The sequence below is a fragment of the Rhinolophus sinicus genome, chromosome 2, assembly GCF_057876585.1.
Source record: "Rhinolophus sinicus isolate RSI-liver-muscle chromosome 2, RSI-T2T, whole genome shotgun sequence".
NCBI classification, from domain to species: Eukaryota; Metazoa; Chordata; class Mammalia; order Chiroptera; family Rhinolophidae; genus Rhinolophus; species Rhinolophus sinicus.
Genome location: NC_142502.1, coordinates 102813318 through 102835870, shown reverse-complemented (window position 1 = coordinate 102835870; position 22553 = coordinate 102813318). Strand labels below are relative to the sequence as shown.

Here is a 22553-nt window from a genome sequence, read left to right as displayed (position 1 = left end):
GCAGACAGGAGAAGCTGGAAGGTCGTTTGAATCCATGAGGGACAAGGAGCCTCTGAAACCCCGGAGTGACTGGCAGTGTAGGAACGCAACTCCATGTCTAGTTGGGAAAATGAGTGAAGTCTGGAGACTTATCCAGAAGCTGAAATTGATGAACAATCACAGGTCAGGGAGAAAGGATCCTGTTGTCCCTGTGTTCTTTATTGAGAGCTTGTGTTCTTCTTAACATTTAGGCTTTATGAATGCTGCTATGTTGGTACACTTCATTAAAGATTTATGTTTTTATTTAAAAATGAGCAAAATCAACAGAAGAGGAAGCCTACATGTGTTAATGTCACTCATGAACTCCCAGTGTCTCTCTGGCTTTCTGGACTACATTTGAGGGAACTTTTCCAGGCTGTGCTCAGAACCTCCCAACGTATCCCACATTAGATACTTCTTCACACTCTTTGTGGTTGATTCATGGGCCCAGTTTTATCTCCTCTGCGAGTGTTCACTCTGGGAAGGTGGGGATTTCCACATCCCATCCCTGATGAACCCTCAAAGCTGAGGAGTTGGTTAGTATACATAGGTGTGATGGTTAATTTGCATCAACTTAGTACCCAATTGTTTGGTCAAGCACCAGTCTAGATGTTGCTGTGAAGGTGTTTGTAGACGTGATTGACATTTAAATCAGTAGATTTTGAGTAAAGCTGATTACCCTTCAATCTGTGGTTGGGCCTCATCCAATCAGTTGAAGACCTAAAAGAAAAGACTAAGTCCATCTCCAACCACCAGGAAGAAGGACTTTTGCCTCCAGACTGCCTCTGGTGTCAAGAGTGCAGCATTGACTCCTGCTGAAATTGCCAGCCTGTCAGACTTGCCAACCTCCACAAATGCATGAATCAATTCCTATGCATATATATTTCTGTTTCTCTGGAGAACCCTAATACAGTAGGTCTGAATGTAATTTGTTGTCTTGCTTGGAAAAATTATTTTTAATGTGAATGACTTTTCAGGATGTTAAGTGGTTGGACAGGTGTATGAGATCTGGGAGACCTCAACAGGTGTTCTTGTCTCTCCCCCCAACTTCTGAGCAGGCTTGGACTTACACATTCAGTCACAAATGAGCATTCGAGATGAGTATCCGATGCCTCCTCTGCTACCCCACTACTACCCCACTACCCCGTGTGTCGTGAGCTACATCGAAAACTATGTGCATTTGTAATAACAAAAGCCTGGAGACAGCCCAGATATTCCTGCATATTATGGAGTACTATGCGCAGTAAAAAGGAATTGGGGGCTTTCTTTGTGCTGATGTGGAACAGCGCTAAGATAATATGAGTGAATAAAGCAAGGTACCCGACACTGTGTTTCCATTTGGGCGGGGAAAAGAATATATGCATATTTGCTTACAGGTCCACAATCCCTCATCCACAGTTCCAAAATCCAAAAAACTCTGAAATCAAAGGGTTTTTCTTTTGTTTGTGATGAGTTTATTTGGTAGCAAATTAGAGCTGAAAAGATGTGCAGCCATTTGCAGTTGTTATTTATCCCTATTAGTGTGAATACCTCACACCGCAGACCTAGGGTGACCAATCGTCCTACTTGCCTGGAACTGAGAAGTTCCTTGGACGTGGAGCTTACAGTGCTAAAACCTGGACGGTGGGTCATCCTGTACAGAGCCTATTGGGGTGTTACGGAATACACAGTCCATGCACCTTAGTACCTGCCTAAAATCTGACAAGTTCTGGATTCTGAAACTCATCTGTCTCCCAGGCTTTTGGATGAAGGGCTGGGGACTGCCTCTGGAAGGAGACAAAAAGCAACCAGCCACTGTCTCTGGAAAGGAAACGGGTGGCTGGAGGGCAGCAGGGGCAGGAGGGAGAGTCTTCACTGCATATCATTTTGTATCTGACGACGGTGAACTATGTGGGTGTATTTTCTCCTCAAAAAATAAATGCAGCTTATATTCCATGGTTGAATTCCTTTAGCTTCCTCCTTTCTGGGACAGTGTAGATGTCTGACCACTGCAGTATATACCTGAAGCTGAAGCTGAATAATACTGATTGTCAAGTATAATTTTATATACATATATATATATGGTCACAGGATGTGGCGTACAGCCTAGGGAATAGAGTCATTGGAACTGTAACAACTATATACGATATCAGAGGGGTAGGGGTAGATTAGGGGAGGGGGGGTTATCACTTTGTGAGGGGTGAAATGTCTATTACATTGTTTTGTACACCTGAAACTAATAATAAAAATAAAAAGTAAAAAATAATAAATACAGGAAATTGTGGAAACACAAAAACTCTCCACACTTTTGACTAAACTACAAATAGAATTTTGAGAACAGGAATTACTGTGCTGCTGTCAGAACAATATTTGTCTTTCTGATTCTGCTGATTCCAGTGCATCCTGTCCTCACCGCCCTCACTTGGGAATCAAGAGACTTGTTTTTCGTTTTTTAAGCTCAAGAGTGCGGAGTAGGTCTCTCCTGGAGCTGCAGGTGGACCCTGGCTGGCTCTTGCCTCAGCAGCACGCTGCACAGCCCCAGGTGATTTTTTCCTGGTTGGTAGTTGTTATTATTATTTTGAAAAATCAAGAACCATCATGCAAAACAAGTAGAAATAGGCTGGGTCAGCTGAAAAATGCCCACACGCTCCTACCCTGGCTCTCCGGGTGATATAATTAGCTGGTTTTATCCAGTGGTGAGTGGGCGGCTTGCTCCTATGGCACCGGCAAGGCCAGAGGATGATGCAACAAAAGGCAAGCCTGGGCAAGACCCAGCCGACTTGCGCCGGCCAGAGATGTTGATGCGATGCTCGGCGGTGGAGAGGGGGAGGGGAATGCGGACCGACTACCCAGGAGGCAACGCTGGCCTCCTCTCACTCAGCCTTGAGCTCCCGCCCCACCTAGTCCTAGTTCTCTCAATCCCGCCGAAGTGGAAGGGGGCCCTGTACGCAGATAGACTAAATCAGGGTTCCCTGTGAGGGTGGAGAGTGAGGAGGTTTCAATCACCAGGGAGATTCTTCAAAAGACTTGTGCACTTGTGTAGCTGGCTGACCCTCACCCAATTTTAATTCAGTAGGTTCAGATAGAACCAGAAATTGGAATAGGTTTTTCATTGTGTTAATTATTATTTAAAATGGTATTAACTATTTAAAAAAATATATTATGAGGAATAAGCCTACTTTGCACCCTGAGACAGGCCGGCTTTACACAGCACAACTCCAGGGGGCGCTGTCCACGTGGACTCAATGGTGCCAATGGTGCCCCTGGAAGTTGGTGACACAATGGACCTGTTTCTCTCTCCAGAGGCAACCACTGTGATTGTTTCCTGCGTCTTCTTCCATGTAGGACCAGAGCATTTTTCACTCCCTAGGTTGAGAATCAATGAGCTAGGGGAAGAAAGGTCTATAACGGAGGGAGTTGGAGCATCCAGCACAAAGGAGTGCTGGGCCTTCCCTGAAGTCTCACCATGTAAGCCCCCTGACCCCCACCAGGTCCAGGCGGGTCCTACATATCCCATCAAGAACCTGTCAGGGTCTCTGTACCTGCATTTTGGATAATAAAAGGCCTTTTCTTAGTAAAAGGCCCCAGGAAGTTTTCTGATGGATTTGCTGAGTAAGAGATTTTCCTGCATTTCAGTCCAATGACTTCTCAGCAGTCTTTGATATTGACTTGAAAAAACAAAACAAAACCATTCTGTGTACCAGTAGGGAGAAATTGGGTCCTGCTGTGTGATTTTCAACAAGTCACACTGTCTCTTTGTATCCTGGTTTCCTCCTTTGGGAACTGGGGAGCATCATGTCTACCTCGGTTTTTTTTTGTTGTTGTTTTTTTTTCCAACTTCTCAGGGAGATTGTAAGATCACAGATATGAAAGTACCCATTTTATAGATGAAGATATTGAGGTCCAAGATCACACACCTCAGAGGTGGCACTGTTCTTCTTGCGGCCATTGTCCAGACACTCAGCAGGAAACGACTCTTGTAGGACTAGGGGAGAGCAAGGGGTTCTCTCCTGCCTTGCTCCTCTGCTGCTGTAGAGATGGCTAGCAGGTCATCACAAATCTGTGCTGCCATCCAGGGACTTCAGGGACCCTTGCATCTAAGTGGGGCCACATGACAAGTTTTGCCAATGGAATGTGGGTGAGAAGTGGTGCTACCACTTCTGAGACAGGGGTGAAGAAACGCCGGTGCCTTCTTCATGCACTTCTCTTTCCTCCAGCTGGAAGCAGAGATCACGGGCCCTAGGGGATGGTGGAGCCACAGGATGTAAAGAGCCTGAGCCCCTGAATCAGCACATAAGAGGTCAGACACTCGACCAACCAGAACACCTCAGCTGTCTTCCTATGTGAGTAAGAAATAAACTTCTGAAATTTGAGTTTGTTACAATGGCTAGTGTCATCCTAACACATACCCCCACTTTTCTTCCTAAGTCCGGCCCTGAGCTGCTCATATATACCCAAGAGGAGACATGGCTCCCAGAGGGGGCAAGGTTGTTAGAAACCACTGAGGGTGCGGGAAAGGAGGTATCATCTCCTCGCTGGCTCTGAGCTGGGCTCCAGGGGGCCCACTAGCATTTGGGACTTGGGAGTTGCAGCTGTTGAATACCACAGTGGCTCTGGTGGCATTATGATCACGTGTGACACTCAGAGCCATTCTTAGGGAAGCAAAGACAAGGACATCAGCTGATAGGAAGTGGGAGCAGAGAGGGTGGGGCCACGGCCAGAGCCCTGGTCTGTCCAGACTCGCTTGCTTGTGTCACCTCAGCCAAAGCCAGCACCTCCTGGGGTCTCCATTTCTCTCTGTAATATGAGTCTAAAACACCTGTCCCAGGGGGAAGGCGGGGATGGTGAGGAGTAAGATAATGGATCTGAGATCCTGAAATCACTTTATAAGACTTCACACTACTATGCAATCAGAGGACCCAAACCTAAGATCCTCAGAACTATGAGATATGTGGGGCTTTTTCTTGGGAGGGGCTTAAAGATCATTAGTGAGGAAAGAAAAAAAATGAAAGAATGCATAATTTCTACTTTCTCAGGATCATCCAGACTGTTCTGAATTAAAGGGCCTGGGGAGAGGGGTATCTTGGGGGCTTTGAAGCCCAACTCAGAGGACTGAACTCAGTGTCTTTGGGCAGTTTCCCTTGTCACCAAATGTCTACTCTCAGGTATCACAGTATCTGAAATTCCACCATTAGTGCTTCATTCCTTTGGATTCCCTTTTGTTCCTCCACAAAAATGTAAGCAATGATAATCCCTAACATGTGTTCAGTGCCACAGATTTGTTTCAGTAATCCCGAAAGAGACAGACAGTGTGGGTGCAGGGTCTTCTCCAATCACTTTTCTCCTGATGGGAAGACTGGGGGGCGGGGGGGGGCAATTGTACTCCTAGGTGGACATCCAAGAGAAACTCTTGCACATGTGCACCAGAGATGTGGATAAGAACAATCATAGCAGCCTTATATATAATAACACAAAATTGGAAATAATTCAAATACCCATCAACAGGAGAAGTGATCATTAGATGCTAAGTAACAGTGAAAATGATTGACCCCTGTTTTTACAATGTGTTGCTGCATAACAAACCGTGTTAAAACATAGTGGCAACCACAACAATTTATCTGTTCACAATTCTACAATTTATGCAGAGGCTCATTGGGGATGTTTTGTCCCTACTTCATGTGGCTTCGACTGGGGAGGCTCAACTGGGGCTGAAAGATCAACTTGCAAGATGGTCGCACTCACTTAGCTGACATGTTGAGGTTGGCTGTCAGCTAGGAGATCAGCTGGAGCTACTGTGGGGGAGGCCCTTGCTTATCTTGCATGTATGTGGCCTCACCTGACTTCTCACAACATGGCGGTCTCAGAGTAATCAGACTTCTCACATGTAACTCAAGGTTCCCAGGAATGCAAAAGCAGAAGTTGGCTAGACCTTCTCAAGGCTTAGGCCTGGAATGGGCACAAGGTTACTTCTGTCCCATTCTGTTGGCTACTAGAAGTACAAGCCAAGGGGTGGCCAGATAACTCAGTTGGTCAGAGCATGAGCTCTTAACAACAGGGTTGCTGGTTCGATTCCCACATGGGCCAGTGTGCTGCACCCTCCACAACTAGGTTGAAGACATTAAACTGCCACTGAGCTGCCAGAGGCACAGGCGGATGGCTCAGTTGGTTGGAGCGTGAGCTCTTAGCAACAAGGTTGCCAATTCAATTGCTGCATGGGATGGTGGGCTATGCCCCCTGCAACAAAGATTGAAAACGGCAACTGGACTTGGAGCTGAGCTGCGCCCTCCACAACTAGATTGAAGGACAACGACTTGGAGCTGATGGGCCCTGGAGAAATACACTGTTTCCCAATATTCCCCAATAAAATTTATATATATGTATAGGTATATATATGTATGTATGTATGTATATATATGTATATATGTTTGTGTATGTGTGTGTATATATATATATATATATATATATATATATATATATATAGAGAGAGAGAGAGAGAGAGAGAGAGAGAGAGAGAGAGAGATACAAGTCAGACATTTTCAAGGGAGGCAACTACAAAAAAGTGTGAATACCCAGAGGTATACTTCACTGGATGCCACAGACTTCCGCAAATCATAGCCACGTGGATAAATCTCAGGTAGGTTATGCTGCAGTAACAAATAACCTCCACATTTCAGTGACTTTGCACAACAAAGGGTTACTTCTCTCTCACATACCTATCCCACACAGGTTGATGGGGTGGTCTGCTCCACACAGCCACTCAGGAACCCAGGCTGATGGAGGCTCCACCATGGTGAGTGGGCACCATCTGGAATATGAGGCATCACTTTTGCCACAGCCATGGAGGACAGAAAGAATGGAGAATTTCACTTGGCGTCAGCCCTAAAGAGACAAATGTTTCTTATAGTAACATTTCTTTGGCTAGATTTGGTCACATGACCCTGCCTAACCTGCAAGAGGGTGCTGGGAAATGTAGAAGAGTACATAGAAAAATGGGTGAGCATTAATGTGCTAAAATTACTGAAAATGAAGAAAAGTTCATAAAATTCAAGACAGTGTTTACTTTGAGGTAGGGGAGGAAGGGGTTAGGATAGGAGAAAAACTCACAGGAAGGTGTCAGTGATTTGTAAAGCCCAATCTCAGAGTGCAGGCTAAAAATGGCATTTCCGTAAATATTCACTGAGCTCCAGCTGAGGCTGCTAGATCTCAAGGGTACAAAGATAAATAAAATATCGGCTCATCCCCTCCAGTCTCCCAGCTCAGGGGATGTAGCAGGCACACAAAGCAAGCAGGCCAGCAAAACACAGTGGACTGGATTGCTCACCAGGAACTCTAGGAGTCAGAGGGAGCCCTGAGAAGGACTCTCCACAAAGGTCATGTAAGTTGGACCATGAAAGATCAACAGGAGTTCAAGCAGTGGAGAAAGGAGTGGAGAGAGCATAGGTTGGTCAGGAACACTCACTCCAGGAAGAGGGAACAATATGTGCAAGCCCTTCACTCCTCAGGTGGCCTGTATTCACTGATTTCCTCACCACCTTCTAGTCCCTAACTGATCTGAGCAATTCATCCACACCATGCTGTGTCACCCAGAACCCCTTGCAGGACCCAGGCGCTCATCCTGCCCACTGGCTATCGGAAATATTGGTTGCGAATGCTTACAGTTGAGTCCTTTTTAGGAATCAGCCTCACATAAGGGAGCCCCCCCCCCCTTCCCCGGGTCATGCATCCCCCTACTCCAGGGGCAGCCATTTCCAGATGACTTGTCAAAGCAGGATATAAAGGCCCTGCCCCCTTACTTCGATTCAGGAAACTCTGCAGGACCATCTTAGCTCCAGAGCTCCCTATTGGATCAGCTGAGGCCTCTCTAGGGCCTCCAGCCTCCATCACAGCCCAACTCCTCTCTCTCATCCCAGTCCTGTTTCCTTTATACCTCCACAGGTGTTGATTGTGAATGCCCTTCTCAAGAAACATCCTTTAATCAAATCTCCACTTCAGAGTATGTTTTCTGGGAAACCTACCAAAGATATCACTGAAGTGTAAGTAATTACTCAATTTCAAGGAATGCCCTCCTTGGAGGTGTTTGAATAGCAATAATAACTAATATTCATAGAATGATTTCTATGTGCCAGGCACTATACTAAACACTTTTCCTATATGGTCTTACTTAATGAAAAACAGAGTTCATGCCAAAGGAATGAATTTCTCATGGTGAAATTTCAGGCTTAGGCAAGGTGAAATTTCCAGCTTAGGGAGGCTGGCTGGAAGTGTTTTATAGCACAAATTCTCACACAAATTTCTCTCTCTCACTGTGTGGTTAGTCCTGATTTTTGTATTGGCTGAGTAAAGTCCCCAGTGGGTCAGGGTTGGGGCTCCCAATCTCATCTCATTCTTCCTTTAAAAAAAAGCAAGCAGGGCTTCTTCTGCTTAGTAATGTAATAATGTAATATGTCTGTTCTGCCTCTTCTCTGGGGTCTCACTTCTTGGGAGCCAGTGTGGAGGTGAATTCCTCTGAAACCTGACTTGGGACTCCCCAGGCCTTTTCTGAGAAATGGTGACATTGTTCCCAGCACTTCCTCTCCCTTCTTGGGCAGCTCCTGCAACCACCATTGAGTCCTCTTCACATCCTCCTTTTTCAGGCTTGGGCTTTCGACCTTTTCTTTCTGTCATCACCTCCCTCCTGGGTGGGGGGTGACCTGGACCCTCTTGTCACCCAGGCTGAGCCTTATCACCCTTCTCTAAGCCGCCTGCTTTCTGGGGAGCATGCCCAGGCAGCAGGCTGTGGCTCTGACGGGGCCCCCTGGCCCTCAGAAACAAGTCCCAATGTGTTGGGGCCTGACATAGAAGAGGCTGATGGCTGTTTTGTCCTTGTTGCTGCCTGCTTTGGAGGGAAAAGGGGGTAGTGGGAGACAGGAGCCCCCCAGACACCACAGGGAAAACTTGGTTTGAGTTTCTCTGAACAGAATGTGTGGTTTGAAGCATATCCCTTGGCATTGGCCTGGGATCTCTCTCTCTCTCTCTCTCTCTCTCTCTCTCTCTCTCTCTCTCTCTCTCTCTCATCAGATGTCCTGTGTGACTTCTAACAACCTGTTCCTTTGCCATCTTCAGGGCAGAATTCCTCCTATAAGGACATGCTTGGCTAAACATTCAAGTGTATGGTTGGAAACACTTAGGTGCTTTATAATATTTGTTGAGTTCTGTTGTGGTGGTGGTGGTGAGCTAAAAGTTATAATAAAAAAAAGAAACAACCTTCACTTCCCAACGAAAACAACAGAAAGAATTATTTCATTGTGAAGCTCAGTACCACAAAACTTTAAGTAATTCAACACAAGCCTTCATTAAATTTTTCCCCTCAAAGTAAACAGTCAGACAATGTCAAGTCTATTTGAAGTGCCTGAAAGCTGAGGGGATTCAAGGCAGTAGGAGGATGCGCCTGTCTTCAGCTGGACATTTGACAGCCCAGCCTTTGGGTGGCGTGGGTATGCAGGTGTTAGGGGGTAAAGGGAGGGTGGAGAAAGGAGCTGGGGAGCAGGGGGCCTGTCCTGGGGTCTTGGCTTTTTTGAGACCCTCCTGAGGGCAGGCTACAATCCTGGCCTGACTCCAATAGCAGGCAGGCAAGGGGGTCTGGTGCTGTGCCCTCCCACCCCACCCATGCTGCTATCCTGTCAGTGGAGGAGACGGAGGCTTGTCCTCCTGAGGTCAGCTGTGTTAGAGGAAGAAGACTAGGCATGCCCGGGCAGAGATTTCCAGACACTGAGAAGCCCTAGATGTTAGTAATTAAAGTTGCTCCAAGCCTGGATTCTGTTTTTTAGTAGGATTTCTGTTCGGAGTAACACTGTTCTCTGCAATTTTTAAAAAGCAGGAACTGCAAATGTATTAGGTGAAGGAAGGGAGCAAAAGTGGGGTGTCAGGGGGGGCTAGGGTGTGGAGGTGAGTGTAAGTATGTGGGCACCTCACTTGCTTCTGTATCTGTCAGAAGCACCAGGGGGAACATTTCTAGAATTGTTCTTCATCAATATCACTTCAGTAAGCTGTCTAAAAATGAGAAATCCTGGGTGTTTCCCTAATTCTAGAACTTCTGAAATAGAGAGGGCAACAAGCTGAGAGCTCTCGTTGGGAGGCAAAACACCATAGCCATTTCTTTGCTGTGTGATCTGAGTCAGGTCACTAAACTCTGAGCCTCAGTTTCCCCAGAAGTGTATCTGGGCTATGTGGGGAGTATCCAAGAGGGAACTCATTCACCAACTCCTCCTCCCCTTCCTAGCCATCAAATCTGCTACAATCACAGAGGTTCCCTCTGTTGAGGCGAGAGAGGTGGGTATGGGGAATGAGGGGGAGAGTGCAAAGAGATTTGCTCAATGCTGATTTTCCCCATTTGCCCTGGAGACCAGGTTGGCCCTTTCTGAGAAGTGTGCCCAATTCCCTCCTTCCCTGAGGCGTTGCCAACCAACAACTTTGCATAGGTTTTGTTCTGTGAGCCTCAGTTTCCTCATCTGTGAAATGGAGGAAAGTGAATCCGTTTCAGGCCTCCAAGAGGTTTTGTTGGGGTGTCTAGGTGCCCGGGTGCTTGGGGAGAGGAGGTCTAATAAGGGATCTGTGGGAATAATGGTGGTATAGTGGGGCTTTTCTGGGAATTGCAAAGTGAGGCACATCATTTTTATTATTTATGGATTTTTATTTACTATTCATGTCATCCCTTGTGATCTTCTAGGGGCCAGAAAGGGGGCTCATTCTAACAGTGCCATCGCCTCCTGGGGATTGCCAACTCACTTCCCAACTAAAAAAATCCACATTTGTGGCTCAGTTCTTGGGGTAAATGGTTAAGCGCACTAATCCGGGAGCGGAGTGCAGGGAGAAGGGCTGCGCCCTCCAGCAGCACGCAAGGTTGGCATCTGAGCCAGGCGTGGAGGAGGGGCCGGTGTCCCGGGGCAGGGCGGTCCCAGGCTCAGAAGGCCGAGCAGCCCGTTAGTCCCGCCTCTGAATTCCGAATAAAGGCTGCGGCTGACGGCACCAGCTGAGGTGTGAGCAGCTGCTGGAGTCGGTGGTTTGGAGTTCCGGAGCCCGGCGCGGATTCCCCGAGACAGACACTTTCCGAGGTGAGGGAGCCGTGGTCGTCAAGGGCAGACCCCAGGCCGGCGGTTGGGAGCTGAGCTGAGCGTGTCTGCGTTTGTGTTCATGCATGCGCGTGTGTGTCCGCGAGGGTGTCTGTGTGCTGTGTCCACAGGTGAATGACGTGCGTGGGTCTCGGTTTTGCTCCCATGGGTGTGTCTGGAAGTGCGTGTGTTACTGAAGTCGGGATGTGGCGGAGACTCCGGGCGGAGAGAGGTACAAGAGTACGAGGTATCCGCTACCACGCTCCCCTCGCGTTAAAGCTCAGCTGGGACGAGGAAAGGCGTGGACCCGGCGCGGATGGCTCGCGGCTTGGGATTGAAGCCCCTGTACGCTGAGGTGTCCGGCAGGGGAGGAACGAGGATCCGAGCAGGTTCATCTGGGATCCGCTCCCCGGCAGCTCGGATCCAATCTGTACCGCCCCCGCCCAGACCCCTGAGGTCTGGGTCCCCAGCGCCGTCGCGTCCGCCAGCCGGCTGGGCTCTGAGATCAGAGTGGGCTGTGTCCCCAGCTCTTGGGAACAAGTCTAAACACATCCCTTAGGGTAAGCGAGGTGACTCACGGTGACAAGGAGACCCCGGGGAACGGGCCGGGTGAGGTCAGAACCCCGCCCGGGCTGGGGGACAGTGGCGCCCCAGAAGTCCCCTTCCCTGCCCTTCCGCGGTCTCTGTCCCACCCCCATCAGCATAGTGACCTATTTGGCTGGTACAAAATGTTCCCAAGGAAGCCGGGACACCGGGAGGTTCAGGATCGGGCGTCCGGTCCCCGCCCCGCGACGCGTCCTCCGGGATCTGGAGCCGCGGCCCTGCGCTGGGTGGGCTGCGCCAGCCTGCCACTCAGTTCAGGAAGCTCAGGACTCCCTCGCAGCTCTCCCACCACCGCCGGGAGACCCCGGCCCAGCCAACGCTAGGGTTGGGCTGCGGGACTGCGGTCGGGAGCCGAACCCTGCTGTGCCCAGCGACTGAGTTGTAGGCGGGGTGGGGTCGCAACCTGGAGGGGTGAAGCTTCGGGGGCTTCGGGGGCGCAACGCTGCGGCCTGTGTCAGCTGTATCCAGCGTCTTGGGGCGCCCCGGACCTAGTCCAGAATTCCCTCTCCGAGGGCGACAGGGCTGAACGGAGCAGGAGGGCGAGTCGCGCTTCGAGTGCCGCCGCCCAGCTCGGGCCACAGGGCGTCCGCCCTGTCCCCGGGCCCTTGGGGGACAGCGCCCTCCTCTTGCAGAAAAAAATCTTGGAACTGGGTTTGGCACTTTAGGACGCCCAAGCACTTTAGGGCGTCCCTCCCTCTTTTTCTCCCTCCACGTCGCGTTTCGGGGAGGACTTTCGAGAGGTTTTGTTTTCTTTGCTCCTGTCTATTTTTATTTTCCAAAGATCTGACTCATCGGTGCTTTGGGCGTGGAGATAAGGTGGGGGGACCAGATCACTGCCCGCCTGTGCGTGCGTGAGAGGAGAGAGAGCGAGAGCGAGAGAGAACCAGAGTGAGAGTGTGTGTGTGTGTGTGTGTGTGTGTGTGTGTGTGTGTGTGTGTGTGATGGCGGGACAGCGCGCGGTTTCCCAACAGTGGCGGGGGTTTCGGAAGGCCTGGCTAGGTCAGCGTGACGTGTTTGCGGCCCCCGGTCCCCCTCCGCTCCCCCCTCCTCAGCTGAGGGTGACGCGCAGCCAGAGTGGAAGCGAAGTTTTGGCGGGCGGGGAGTAATTTGCAGGAAACTGACTCATCACAACTCACTGCCGCTGTCCAGGGCTCTGCCAACGCACCGCCCATCCGCGTGTGATTTCCTGGACACCAGCGCCCCCTTCCGACCCGAAGCGAATAGCACACGTGCCTTCCCGCGGAATGCGACTTCACCCGCCTTCCTTCCCGCGGCTACTCCTGGGATGATCCCAGGTCGCTCCCCCCGTCCCCCCCCAAAGAGTACCCCATTGGTTGAACATTGTTTACTGAGTGCTTACTGTTTACTTGGGAATTAAAATTGGTTGAAGTCTAAAGCACGAAGGCCAACGAAAAAAAGCTATTCTCAGTTACTTGTTTGTAAAACAAGGGTTTGTGTTTGTGAGTTTCTTCTGAGCTGAGAGTTATGATAATAGGCAGGTTTTGATGGGGACCCTATGAGAGCCATAAGGGAAGGGATGGTAGGGAGAGGGTTCCTGCCTGGATTCTGGTCCCATCTTCAGCTCCTAAAAGACAAGGAATATCCAACTACCTGATAAAGTCCTAGGTGAGCTCCTTTGTACCAATGAGGCACTGAGACCCAGACTGTCCATTTCAGCACCCTGTGTATCCCCTCTTGATCCGCTCTGGCATCCCAAGAGTGCCCATCTGAGGGACTGCCAAACACTTGCTTAAATCTCCTTCAATTTGAATTAAGTTGGTCTGGGGAGGAAAGGACCTATTACGGTTTCCAGGAGGGAATTCCCGCCGGTTCTCAGGAATTTTTTTCGCTTTCCCATTCCTGAATCCTGAGAAAAGTTGGTCGGGAAATCGGGACAATCGGTTCCTTGAACCCAGTAATACCCACAATGGGAAATAAACGTACTACTCACAATGTATCTTAGACATTTTTCCTATTTATCGCTACGGTTTCCAGATGGGAATTCCCACCCGTTCTCGGGAAATTACCCCACTTTTCCGTTCCCGAATCCCGAGAAAAGTTGGTCGGGAAATTGGGAAAATCGGCTCCTTGAGCCTAGGTGGTTCGTAGTATCCGCCGTCACTTTGTGGGAACTATTCACTGTGGAGAACAGAAAACAGTTTATATCTCGGGATTCAGGAACGGGAAAGTGAAAAATAAATGCCTGAGAACGGGCAGGAATTCCCGCCTGGAAACCCTAGGGCCTATCAAACTACATTTTGAAAAAGCTCACAAGTGATTCTGATAGGCCTCTCTGTTTAAGAAACCTCAAAATTAGAGAAGGAGTAAGATTCAACACCAGAGCACAGAACCCAGAGCAAATACGCCTGCGTTCAAATCCTGGATGTGCTGCTTGTGAACTGTGTTACCTTGGGAAAGCTACTTAACTTCTCTAAGCCTTGGTTACCTCTTCTGTAAAAAAGAGCTAATATACCCACTTTTTAGGAAAATTGATATTTATAAACTTCTTAGAACAGCCCTTGGCACATAAAAATATATAAATTAATCCCAATCTTTGCCCTGAAGAGTGTGGGCAAAGGTTATTTGACGGCTGTGCTCTGTGTAACCCCTCTATGGGGCAGTGGCCCTTGACCTTTTTATCTGTGTGGTTTGGGGGCAAATATGGATCTCTTGGAACTCCTGTCCTTTAAACTTGGTCTGAGGTCATTTAGTGCCTCCCCTCCCCTATCAGCTGAGATGTGGGCTGTACTCACTGTGAGAAGTAGAGTGGGGAGCAGTAGGTATGGCCGGGGCCCAGGAGGTCCCTCAGCAGAGCTTTCACCCTCAGAGCCTGCAAATCAGGACTTGTCCCCAGGAAAACCCAGTCCCTGCCAAGCTTGTGCAGCCACTGAGTGCTGGAGTTAGGCCAGAGCAGAGCAGGTGGGTGCCAGCCTCATGGGCAAACTCACCCTTGGCTTTCCCTCTCCTGAAGTGGGAGAAGAGGAACTGGGTAGACTGGCCACCTTTAATTTTCTTTGCCTGCAAAATGAGTTCCTTGGATGCAGGCAACATGGGGCAGGGGCTTCAAGGTTGTCTAGACTTCAGATCACCTGATGGGCCTGGCAGGATGTGGCTCAGCCTGGGAGAAATCATCATTTTGCCCTGCCCAGTTCTTCCTCAGCCTCAGGCTGCCTGCCTGATGACATCCTTGGGAAAGGCCCTCCGCCTACAGCACCTGTCAGCTGCTGTCTGAAGGAGGTGATGGCCTGCGGGGAGGCTCAGCCAGAACTGCAGGAAGAGAGAAATAATAATATTTCTGTTTTCCAAGCACTTACTTCTACATACCAAGTGCTGCTCTAAGCACGTTACCTACATTAACTCGGTTAATCCTCTGAGACATTAACTATTATTGCCTGCATTTTACAGATAAGGACAGTAGAGCCCAGAGAAGTTAAGCCACTTGTCCAAGGTTAACCAGCAGAGCCTGGATTCCAACCCAGAGCCCTCGCTCTTAACGACAAGATGCAGCGTCTCAACTCTGTTCCATCTGCCTTCCCTAGAGGGACTCCCTGGCTTCCACAGACATTCTCTTTAAACTTTCATAAAACCCCACTTTACAGATGAGGAAACTGAGGCTCAGAGACATTAAATAACTTTTTAAAGTTTAGATAGTAAGCAGCAAAAGTAGGCTTAGATCCTAGGTGTTTTTTACCCCAAAGTCCAGGGTACTTTTAAGTATCAGAGTGGGGTTACCCCATACGGACATCTGGATAGGGGGACTTGGGAAGCTGGAGGAGATGTCAACCTGTCCATTTATTTGGGAACTGACCTCCTGGCCAGGGCTGGGGCTGGTGAACTTCTGGACTGGTGATTCACACGTACTTGGGGCATTCACACCCGTGAGGGACACTTCAGGGGGGAAAGTAAATTGATTTTAGCTGATAATACCTGGTGGTAAACAGGCCTCTGATCTCAGCTATTGCAATGAACTTGCTTTTGTTGACATAAGCTTGCCCTTCAGCTGCCCGCTCTCCCAGTCACCCTGGGGTGCCAGGTTGACTGAGCTCTGCCCCCACCCAGGGTCTGTTGGTGGGAGGTGGTGGAAAATCAGCTGGAAGGAGCCAGAGGCACCCTCTCACCCCGTTTTCTAGTACCATGTTTTCCCGAAAATAAGACCTAGCCGGACCATCAGCTCTAATGTGTCTTTTGGAGCAAAAATTAATATAAAAACCCGGTCTTATTTTACTATAATGTAAGACAGGGATTTATATAATATAAGACTGGGTCTTATATTAATTTTTGCTCCAAAAGACGCATTAGAGCTGATGGTCCGGCTAGGTCTTATTTTCGGGGAAACGTGGTAGGAAGACCTCACTTGAGCAAAGCACGGCCTGGTAAGGGAGGGTCTGTTTTCCCCAGTAACCAAGGCCTTCCTGTGTTTCAGCTGCAGGCACCATGTCGGAGCCGTCCCGAGATGCCCATCCAATCCCCCGTGGCAGCAAGGCCTGCCGCCGCCTCTTCGGCCCAGTGGACAGCGAGCAGCTGCACCGAGACTGCGATGCATTAATGGCGAGCTGTGTCCAGGAGGCCTGTGAGCGATGGAACTTCGACTTTGTCACTGAGACACCTCTGAAGGGCGACTTTGCCTGGGAGCGTGTGCGGGGTCTGGGCCTGCCCAAGCTCTACCTGACCTCGGGGCCCCGGGGGTCCCGGGATGACCTGGGAGGAGGCAAGCGGCCCAGCAGTTCATCTGCCCTGCTGCAGGGGACAGCTCAGGAGGACCACGTGGACCTGTCACTGTCATGCACCCTGGTACCTCGCTCCCCTGAGCGGTCTGAAGAGTCCCCAGGTGGGCCTGGCACCTCTCAGGGCCGAAAACGGCGGCAGACAAGCATGACAGGTGAGGACAAATGCGGGGAATGACACTGACACTGCAAGGGACCAACACTCAGAATTCATGGTGCAAGCACTGACCTGTCCAGCTTGCTCATTATGAGGGAGAAACAGGCCCAGAGAGGGGAAGCGACTTGTCTGAGGTCACACAGCAAGTCTGCATCCAAGACTAGCTAACATTTATTGGGAACATTTATTAAATGCCAGATCCTTCACTAAGTTTCTAAGGTGGGTTTCATTTAGTTCTTATGGTAATCTTATATCACATTTTTGCCACCCTTTTATAGGCAAGGAAACAAAGTTCAGAGAGGTAGAGTGATTTTCCTAAGGTTGCACAGTGAATTTGCAATGGAGAGAAAAACTAATGATAATAATTTCCTGGCTGCCCTATCCAAACTTAACTCCCCATCCCCATCACACACACATACTTTCCATCCCTCTGCTCTGCCCATTTTGTTTGCTCTGGTACTTTTTACTATCAACAGCCATTCCCTTATCTTGATATTGTCCGTCTCCCCTGCTAGGATACTATCTCCACAGAAAGGGATCTATACCTCTCTTGTTAATTGCTGAATCCCTAACACCTAGAACAGTGTCTGGCACATATTAGGTGCTTGATTAATAATGAATGAGTGATGCTGACATTTGAGCACTTCCAAGGCCAGGCCCTAGACCAAAAACCTTTTTAGAGAGCATTTCATTTAATCCGTAGAGCACCATACCCATGTTATCTTCATTTTACAAGTGAGGAAACTGATGCTCAGAGAGATGCAGCCAAGAATCCCACAGCAAATTTGCAGCTGGGTCAGAACAGTAAGGATAATAATAATAATAATAATAATAATAATAGTTAACGTGTATATGGCCCAGGCGTTGTGCAGAACACATGGGCCATCGAAGGGTATCCTTAGAGCAGAACTGTTAGAACTCTGCAGTGATGCAAATATCCAGTGCCACTACCCACGTGTAGCTAGTGTGACTGAGGAAGTGAAGTTTTCATTTTATTTGATTTTAGTTAATTTAAATAGCCACATAGGACCAGTGGCTACTGTATCTGGCAGCTTGGCTTAGAGCAGGCCCGGGGATGTAGGCCTTGTTATTAATTACATCTGTCAAGTGTGATGGGATGCTCTGTAAACACCCAGGGAGATGGGGTGAGAGTTGCCAGAGATCTTCCCTGTCCTTGCAATGTGTCTCTTTGGCTCTAGGGAGGGTCCCTGGCCCCTCTGCAGTTTGTCTTGGTCGGGTAGCTTTGTTGTGCCCTGTTCCTCCTGGCCTGGCTGACTTCTGTTCTCTCTCCTCAGATTTCTATCACTCCAAACGCCGGCTGATCTTCTCCAAGAGGAAGCCCTAACCCGCCACCCACTGGAAGTCTCATGCTGTTGGAAACAGCCCCCTCTTTTTCCCCCCCGCAGGCCCCTTCTACATCTTTTGCCTTAGTCCTTTCAGTTTGTGTGTCTTAATTATTATGTGTGTTTTAATTTAAACTCCTCCTCATGTACATAGCCTGCTTACCTCCACCCTCCCACCCCTGCCAGCCCCTGGCATTAGAATTATTTAAAGAAAACATTAGACAGCAAAATGATAGGCATATTAGATTGCCTGGTATTTTTATTATGCAAACTATTATTTAAAATCTCCTCATCCTATGCTCGCTGCTCCTCTCTCCCGGAAGTGAGGTGGGGCTGGTAAGACCCTCACCTGCTAGGTGGTGCTCTCTGGAGGGGCCTGTCTCCCTCTGTTCACTGTCTCACGGACAGTATGAAATTCTGCCCCTTTCTTGCATTCTCAGGCCCTCATTCCCTGTATTTTGAGAAGTAAAGAAATAGCACTTTGAAGGGGGCCCAGCAGAGTGGGAATATCATCCAAACTTTGGAGTCCCCTCGCCTCCTGTAAGGTCGGGCAGGGTGACCTTGAAGTAGGCACAGCTTGGAGCAGGGCTGGGGACTGGCACCTTCCTGGCCCTTGATACTCCACTCTGTCCTGTGAAGGTATGGGGAAGGTAGGGTCCCGTAGCAAATCACCCAGCCTCCCCTCACACCCCTTTGCTGCCCATAGGGAAGCCAACTGCGGTGTTTGGCCTCCATCCTGTTGGCATCCCCCGGTTGGGTCATTTCTAGGAGCCCCAGGAGGCCCTCTTTCACAGCTGGGCTCTCAAGCCCTGCTCTGTTCCTCTCCCCCACCCCCCCATGTCCTTTCCCTCTAGTCCCCTCTCAGCCCTGAGTGGCAGCTCTGGGATGCCTGTCCCCCCCAACTCAGTGGACCGGAAGGGGGAGGGACACACTAGAAGTAGGGTTCCCCAGTTCTACCTCAGGCAGCTTGAGCAGCGACCGCCCCCTCCTCTCCGCTCTCAGGGTAGGGGTCCTGAGTGGTCGGGCAGACCTCCTTGAGTGGGGATCTCTCTGCATTAGGAGTATGTGGGTGTGGGGAGTGTCTTTACCTAGGAGGGAGAGTGAGACCTGAAACTCATCCAAGGACCTTCCCCAACAACCCCACTCCTCCCCCATTTCATTGCACTTTGAATAGCAGCTGAGCAATAAGTCAGGTGTTTTAAGATGGTGGGAGTAGAGGCTGTGGATCGGGCACACCAATGAGCTAATACAGGCCTGGGAGCTGTGAGTTGTCTTTCTTGGCACTCAACACAGAGCCCCTAGAAGCACTGATGCACTTAGTGGGTCTGACCCCAAACACCTTCAAGCTCCTATAATATCCTGGCCTGGGCTGTTTTCTCCTGGCTCCTCGTGTATCCTGGTTCTCCTGTCTCCACATAGACTGTACACCTCTCAAGGGCAGGGACCATGTGCTGTACTGCTCTGTGTACTCCACAGCCCCTCCCACAGTGCTGGGTATACAGCAGGTGCTCAATAAATATTTCTTGGTGACTTTACTTGTAAATATACCTTGTCGTTTTTAAGAACAAGTAGATGAAATTTGTTTCGGTTGTTTTTATAATTTTAAAAATTAAGCATTTCCATTTAAAAAAATGCAGAAAGCTTAGCACACAGGAGGACCATGAGGTAAAAAAAAAAAAGTAGACACAACAAAACAAAAACAATAAATCATCACACCTCTGCAAAGATTGCCACTGTCAATATTTTAGTTTGTTATGTGGTCTTTTTTAGTTAAGAACATATTGTAGTTTGACATCATTACTTGTCAGGGAAATGCAGATGAAAACCACAGTGACATACCACCATGTACCTACCGGAATGACTAACGTGAAAAAGACTGACACTGCGAAGTGTTGACAAGAATAGGCAGCAACCAAAACTCTTTCTTATACCTGGCTGATGGGATTAGAAAATATTTCAACTACTTTGGAAAACTAGCAATATCTTCTAAATATACCTCCCCTCATTCCTACCTCACAACCCAGCAATTCCTATTCCTATGCTTGTTCTCAAGAGAAATGAGTACAGATTTCCACCAAAAGACATGTTCATAGTAGCATTATTCTTAACAGACCCAAACTGGAAACAACCTAAATGTCCATATAACAGACAAGTAGATCTGTCAATTGCGTATCTTTATATAGTGGAATACTATATGACATTTAAAAAGAACAAAGTACTGTTACAGGCATGTTCTGATTATCTGTTCTTAATTAACCACCCCAAGACTTAGTGGCTTAAAACAATAGTCATTTATTTGCTACAGATCCTGCAATTTGACCAAGAACTACTTTTCAAATGTTGAATCGTTCTCTGCTGTACAGGGCATGGCTTTGCTCCAGTGAGGCTCTCCCATTGGGGCTTTCCAGATGTTGACTTATCTCCCATGTATATTTCTAGCACCATGGGATATGCTGGGTCGTACTTCCCAAGTGCTTGTCCCATAGCATGGACCCATCGCAGAGCCCTCTTTCACTCTTGGACTCTGCTCAAATATGGCAGCTTCCCAAGTCACCCAATAAATGGGCTGGAGTATTAGTACATTGTCTCCCAAATCCAAACTGGCCCACCCAGTGTTATGCCTCTTTTTAGTAGTAGGATGTCCACAGTATACGAGGAATAACTTGTCCTTTTCCATAGGAGGAATGACCCAGCATGCCCCAGTTCACTGACCATTTAAAACTTAACTACTGTGATAGGTCCCTTTCCTGATGTGGATTGGAAAGAACGCATTGGCCATACTGTGTTTCCCCGAAAATAAGACCTAGCTGGACCATCAGCTCTAATGCATCTTTTGGAGCAAAAATTAATATCAGACCCGGTATTTATATTGTATTATATTATATTAATATTATATTATATAAGACCCGGTCTTATAGTGAAATAAAACCTGGTCTTATATTAATTTTTGCTCCAAAAGACATATGAGAGCTGATGGTCTGGCTAGGTCTTATTTTCAGGGAAACACAGTATTATCAGCTTCTTACAGTCAGAGGCTGTGTAGACTATTCCAATAAAGAAACCGTATGTGACATAATGGCTACAATTAGGGCTACCTCGTGGGTAACCATCAATCGCCATGCTTCATTTGGTTGTTACAGGAGCAGTATGGGGTAGATTGAATGGGGATACGATGGGGCCACCCTGCATCCTTTGAGAGCAGGACTAATCTCTGAAATTCCACCTGGCATGTGTGGGATTGCTTCTGATTTACTGTCTTGACTAGTGGGGTAATTTTATAGACTTATACTTGGTTCTTCTTTCTATAATGGCTCTTATTTCATAGATCAGGGAACCAGTGTGAGGGTTCTGCCAGCTGCTAAGTATATCCAACCCAATTTGCACTCAGAGGCTAGAAAATAACCACAGAGTGGGTCCACATACCTACTGGACTCTTAGATGAACTTGGGCAGGACCATATGTCCCCCTACTCTAAAAGGTGGGCATACTGGTATTTTGGGTCATGTGGAACCAGTGTAAGCTCAGACTCAATCCAATAGACCTCCAAAGATCTGGTTATTCCCTTTCTACACTGTACAGCTATTCTGGGAAATAGCCAGAGGGCACCTTGGAAGGAAGAATTGAGGAGCTATTTATTTTATACACTTAACAGTGGCATTACGGGTCTTTCTCTTCAACCAGTGTGTTGAACCACAGTCTGAGAACTGGCTGAAACCCGGAAACTGGGTGAGAAGCTGCCACTTTCTATCATAGCCGCTGGCATCAGCCAGTCTTGATCTGCTGTGGTTCAGTCAAGCAATATCCTCATTAAATGCTCATCTTTTTATCCTTCTTATCCCTGGGGACACCGTTGCCACAGGGCCTTGTAGATCGAGCACCTCTGGTGACCATTCAGGCCTTGTGGCCACCTTACCTCTGATGACTCAGTGGCCTTATGTGGCCTCTGCTCCTCCAGAATCTGTGTCTCCATTGACAGTGCGCATGAGGTTCCACGGCAGCAGCTTCTCCTCAGCCACCATAAAGTCCTTTCACTAGTGCGTCCTTTATTGCTTCGAGGAGGGAGGGTCTTCTGGGCCCTCCTGGGGCAGACAGTAAGCTGGTGGGTTCTCAGGCAGTAAGTCCAGTCTATCTCACCCACCTCTCTGAGCCTTCTGACCCCTCCCTAGTACTCTCCCAAAGCAGTTTCAGCATTGTCCCCTCATTGACTGTAGGCCATGACTGTGCCTAAGCTTTAAGGACCAATTCAACAGGGGGTTTGGACCACCTGCAGGGGACATTGCCAGGATGTTCCATCCTGAATCAAGAGAGAGAGGCCTCCATTAAAACTCTCTTTATCCAGCCCTGTATTCCTCCTCTCCCTAGCCCCAGCCTCATACCCTAAGATCTCCTCCTATCTGTGTTTCCCTGTTCCTACCAATACATACCAGCCAGAACTGTAGCTTTTTTGTAAGTTATTTCCTTCAGTAGCAGGGATGGTACTTTCCTGCTTGGGCAATGCTGAGACCTGACCCTAATTATTGGTCTATAGAAGGGGCGGGCAAACCTCAGCTCAGAGGCCAGCCTGTTTATGTATAAAGTTTTATTGTCATGCAGACACACCCATTTGCTTACCCATTGTCTATGGCTGTTTTTACATTATTAT

General features: G+C 48.5%; 1 protein-coding gene across 1 annotated transcript; it reads left to right on the top strand.

Annotated features, from left to right (window-relative positions):
• Positions 1–10948: 10948 nt before the first annotated feature.
• Positions 10949–19446, top strand: CDKN1A (cyclin dependent kinase inhibitor 1A). The gene is made up of 3 exons (XM_019738831.3): positions 10949–11087; positions 16111–16566; positions 17864–19446. Exons 2-3 carry the CDS (start codon positions 16122–16124, stop codon positions 17911–17913), a joined length of 495 nt encoding a protein of 164 aa, XP_019594390.1. The 5' UTR covers positions 10949–11087; positions 16111–16121; the 3' UTR covers positions 17914–19446.
• The last annotated feature ends 3107 nt before the right edge of the window (positions 19447–22553 follow it).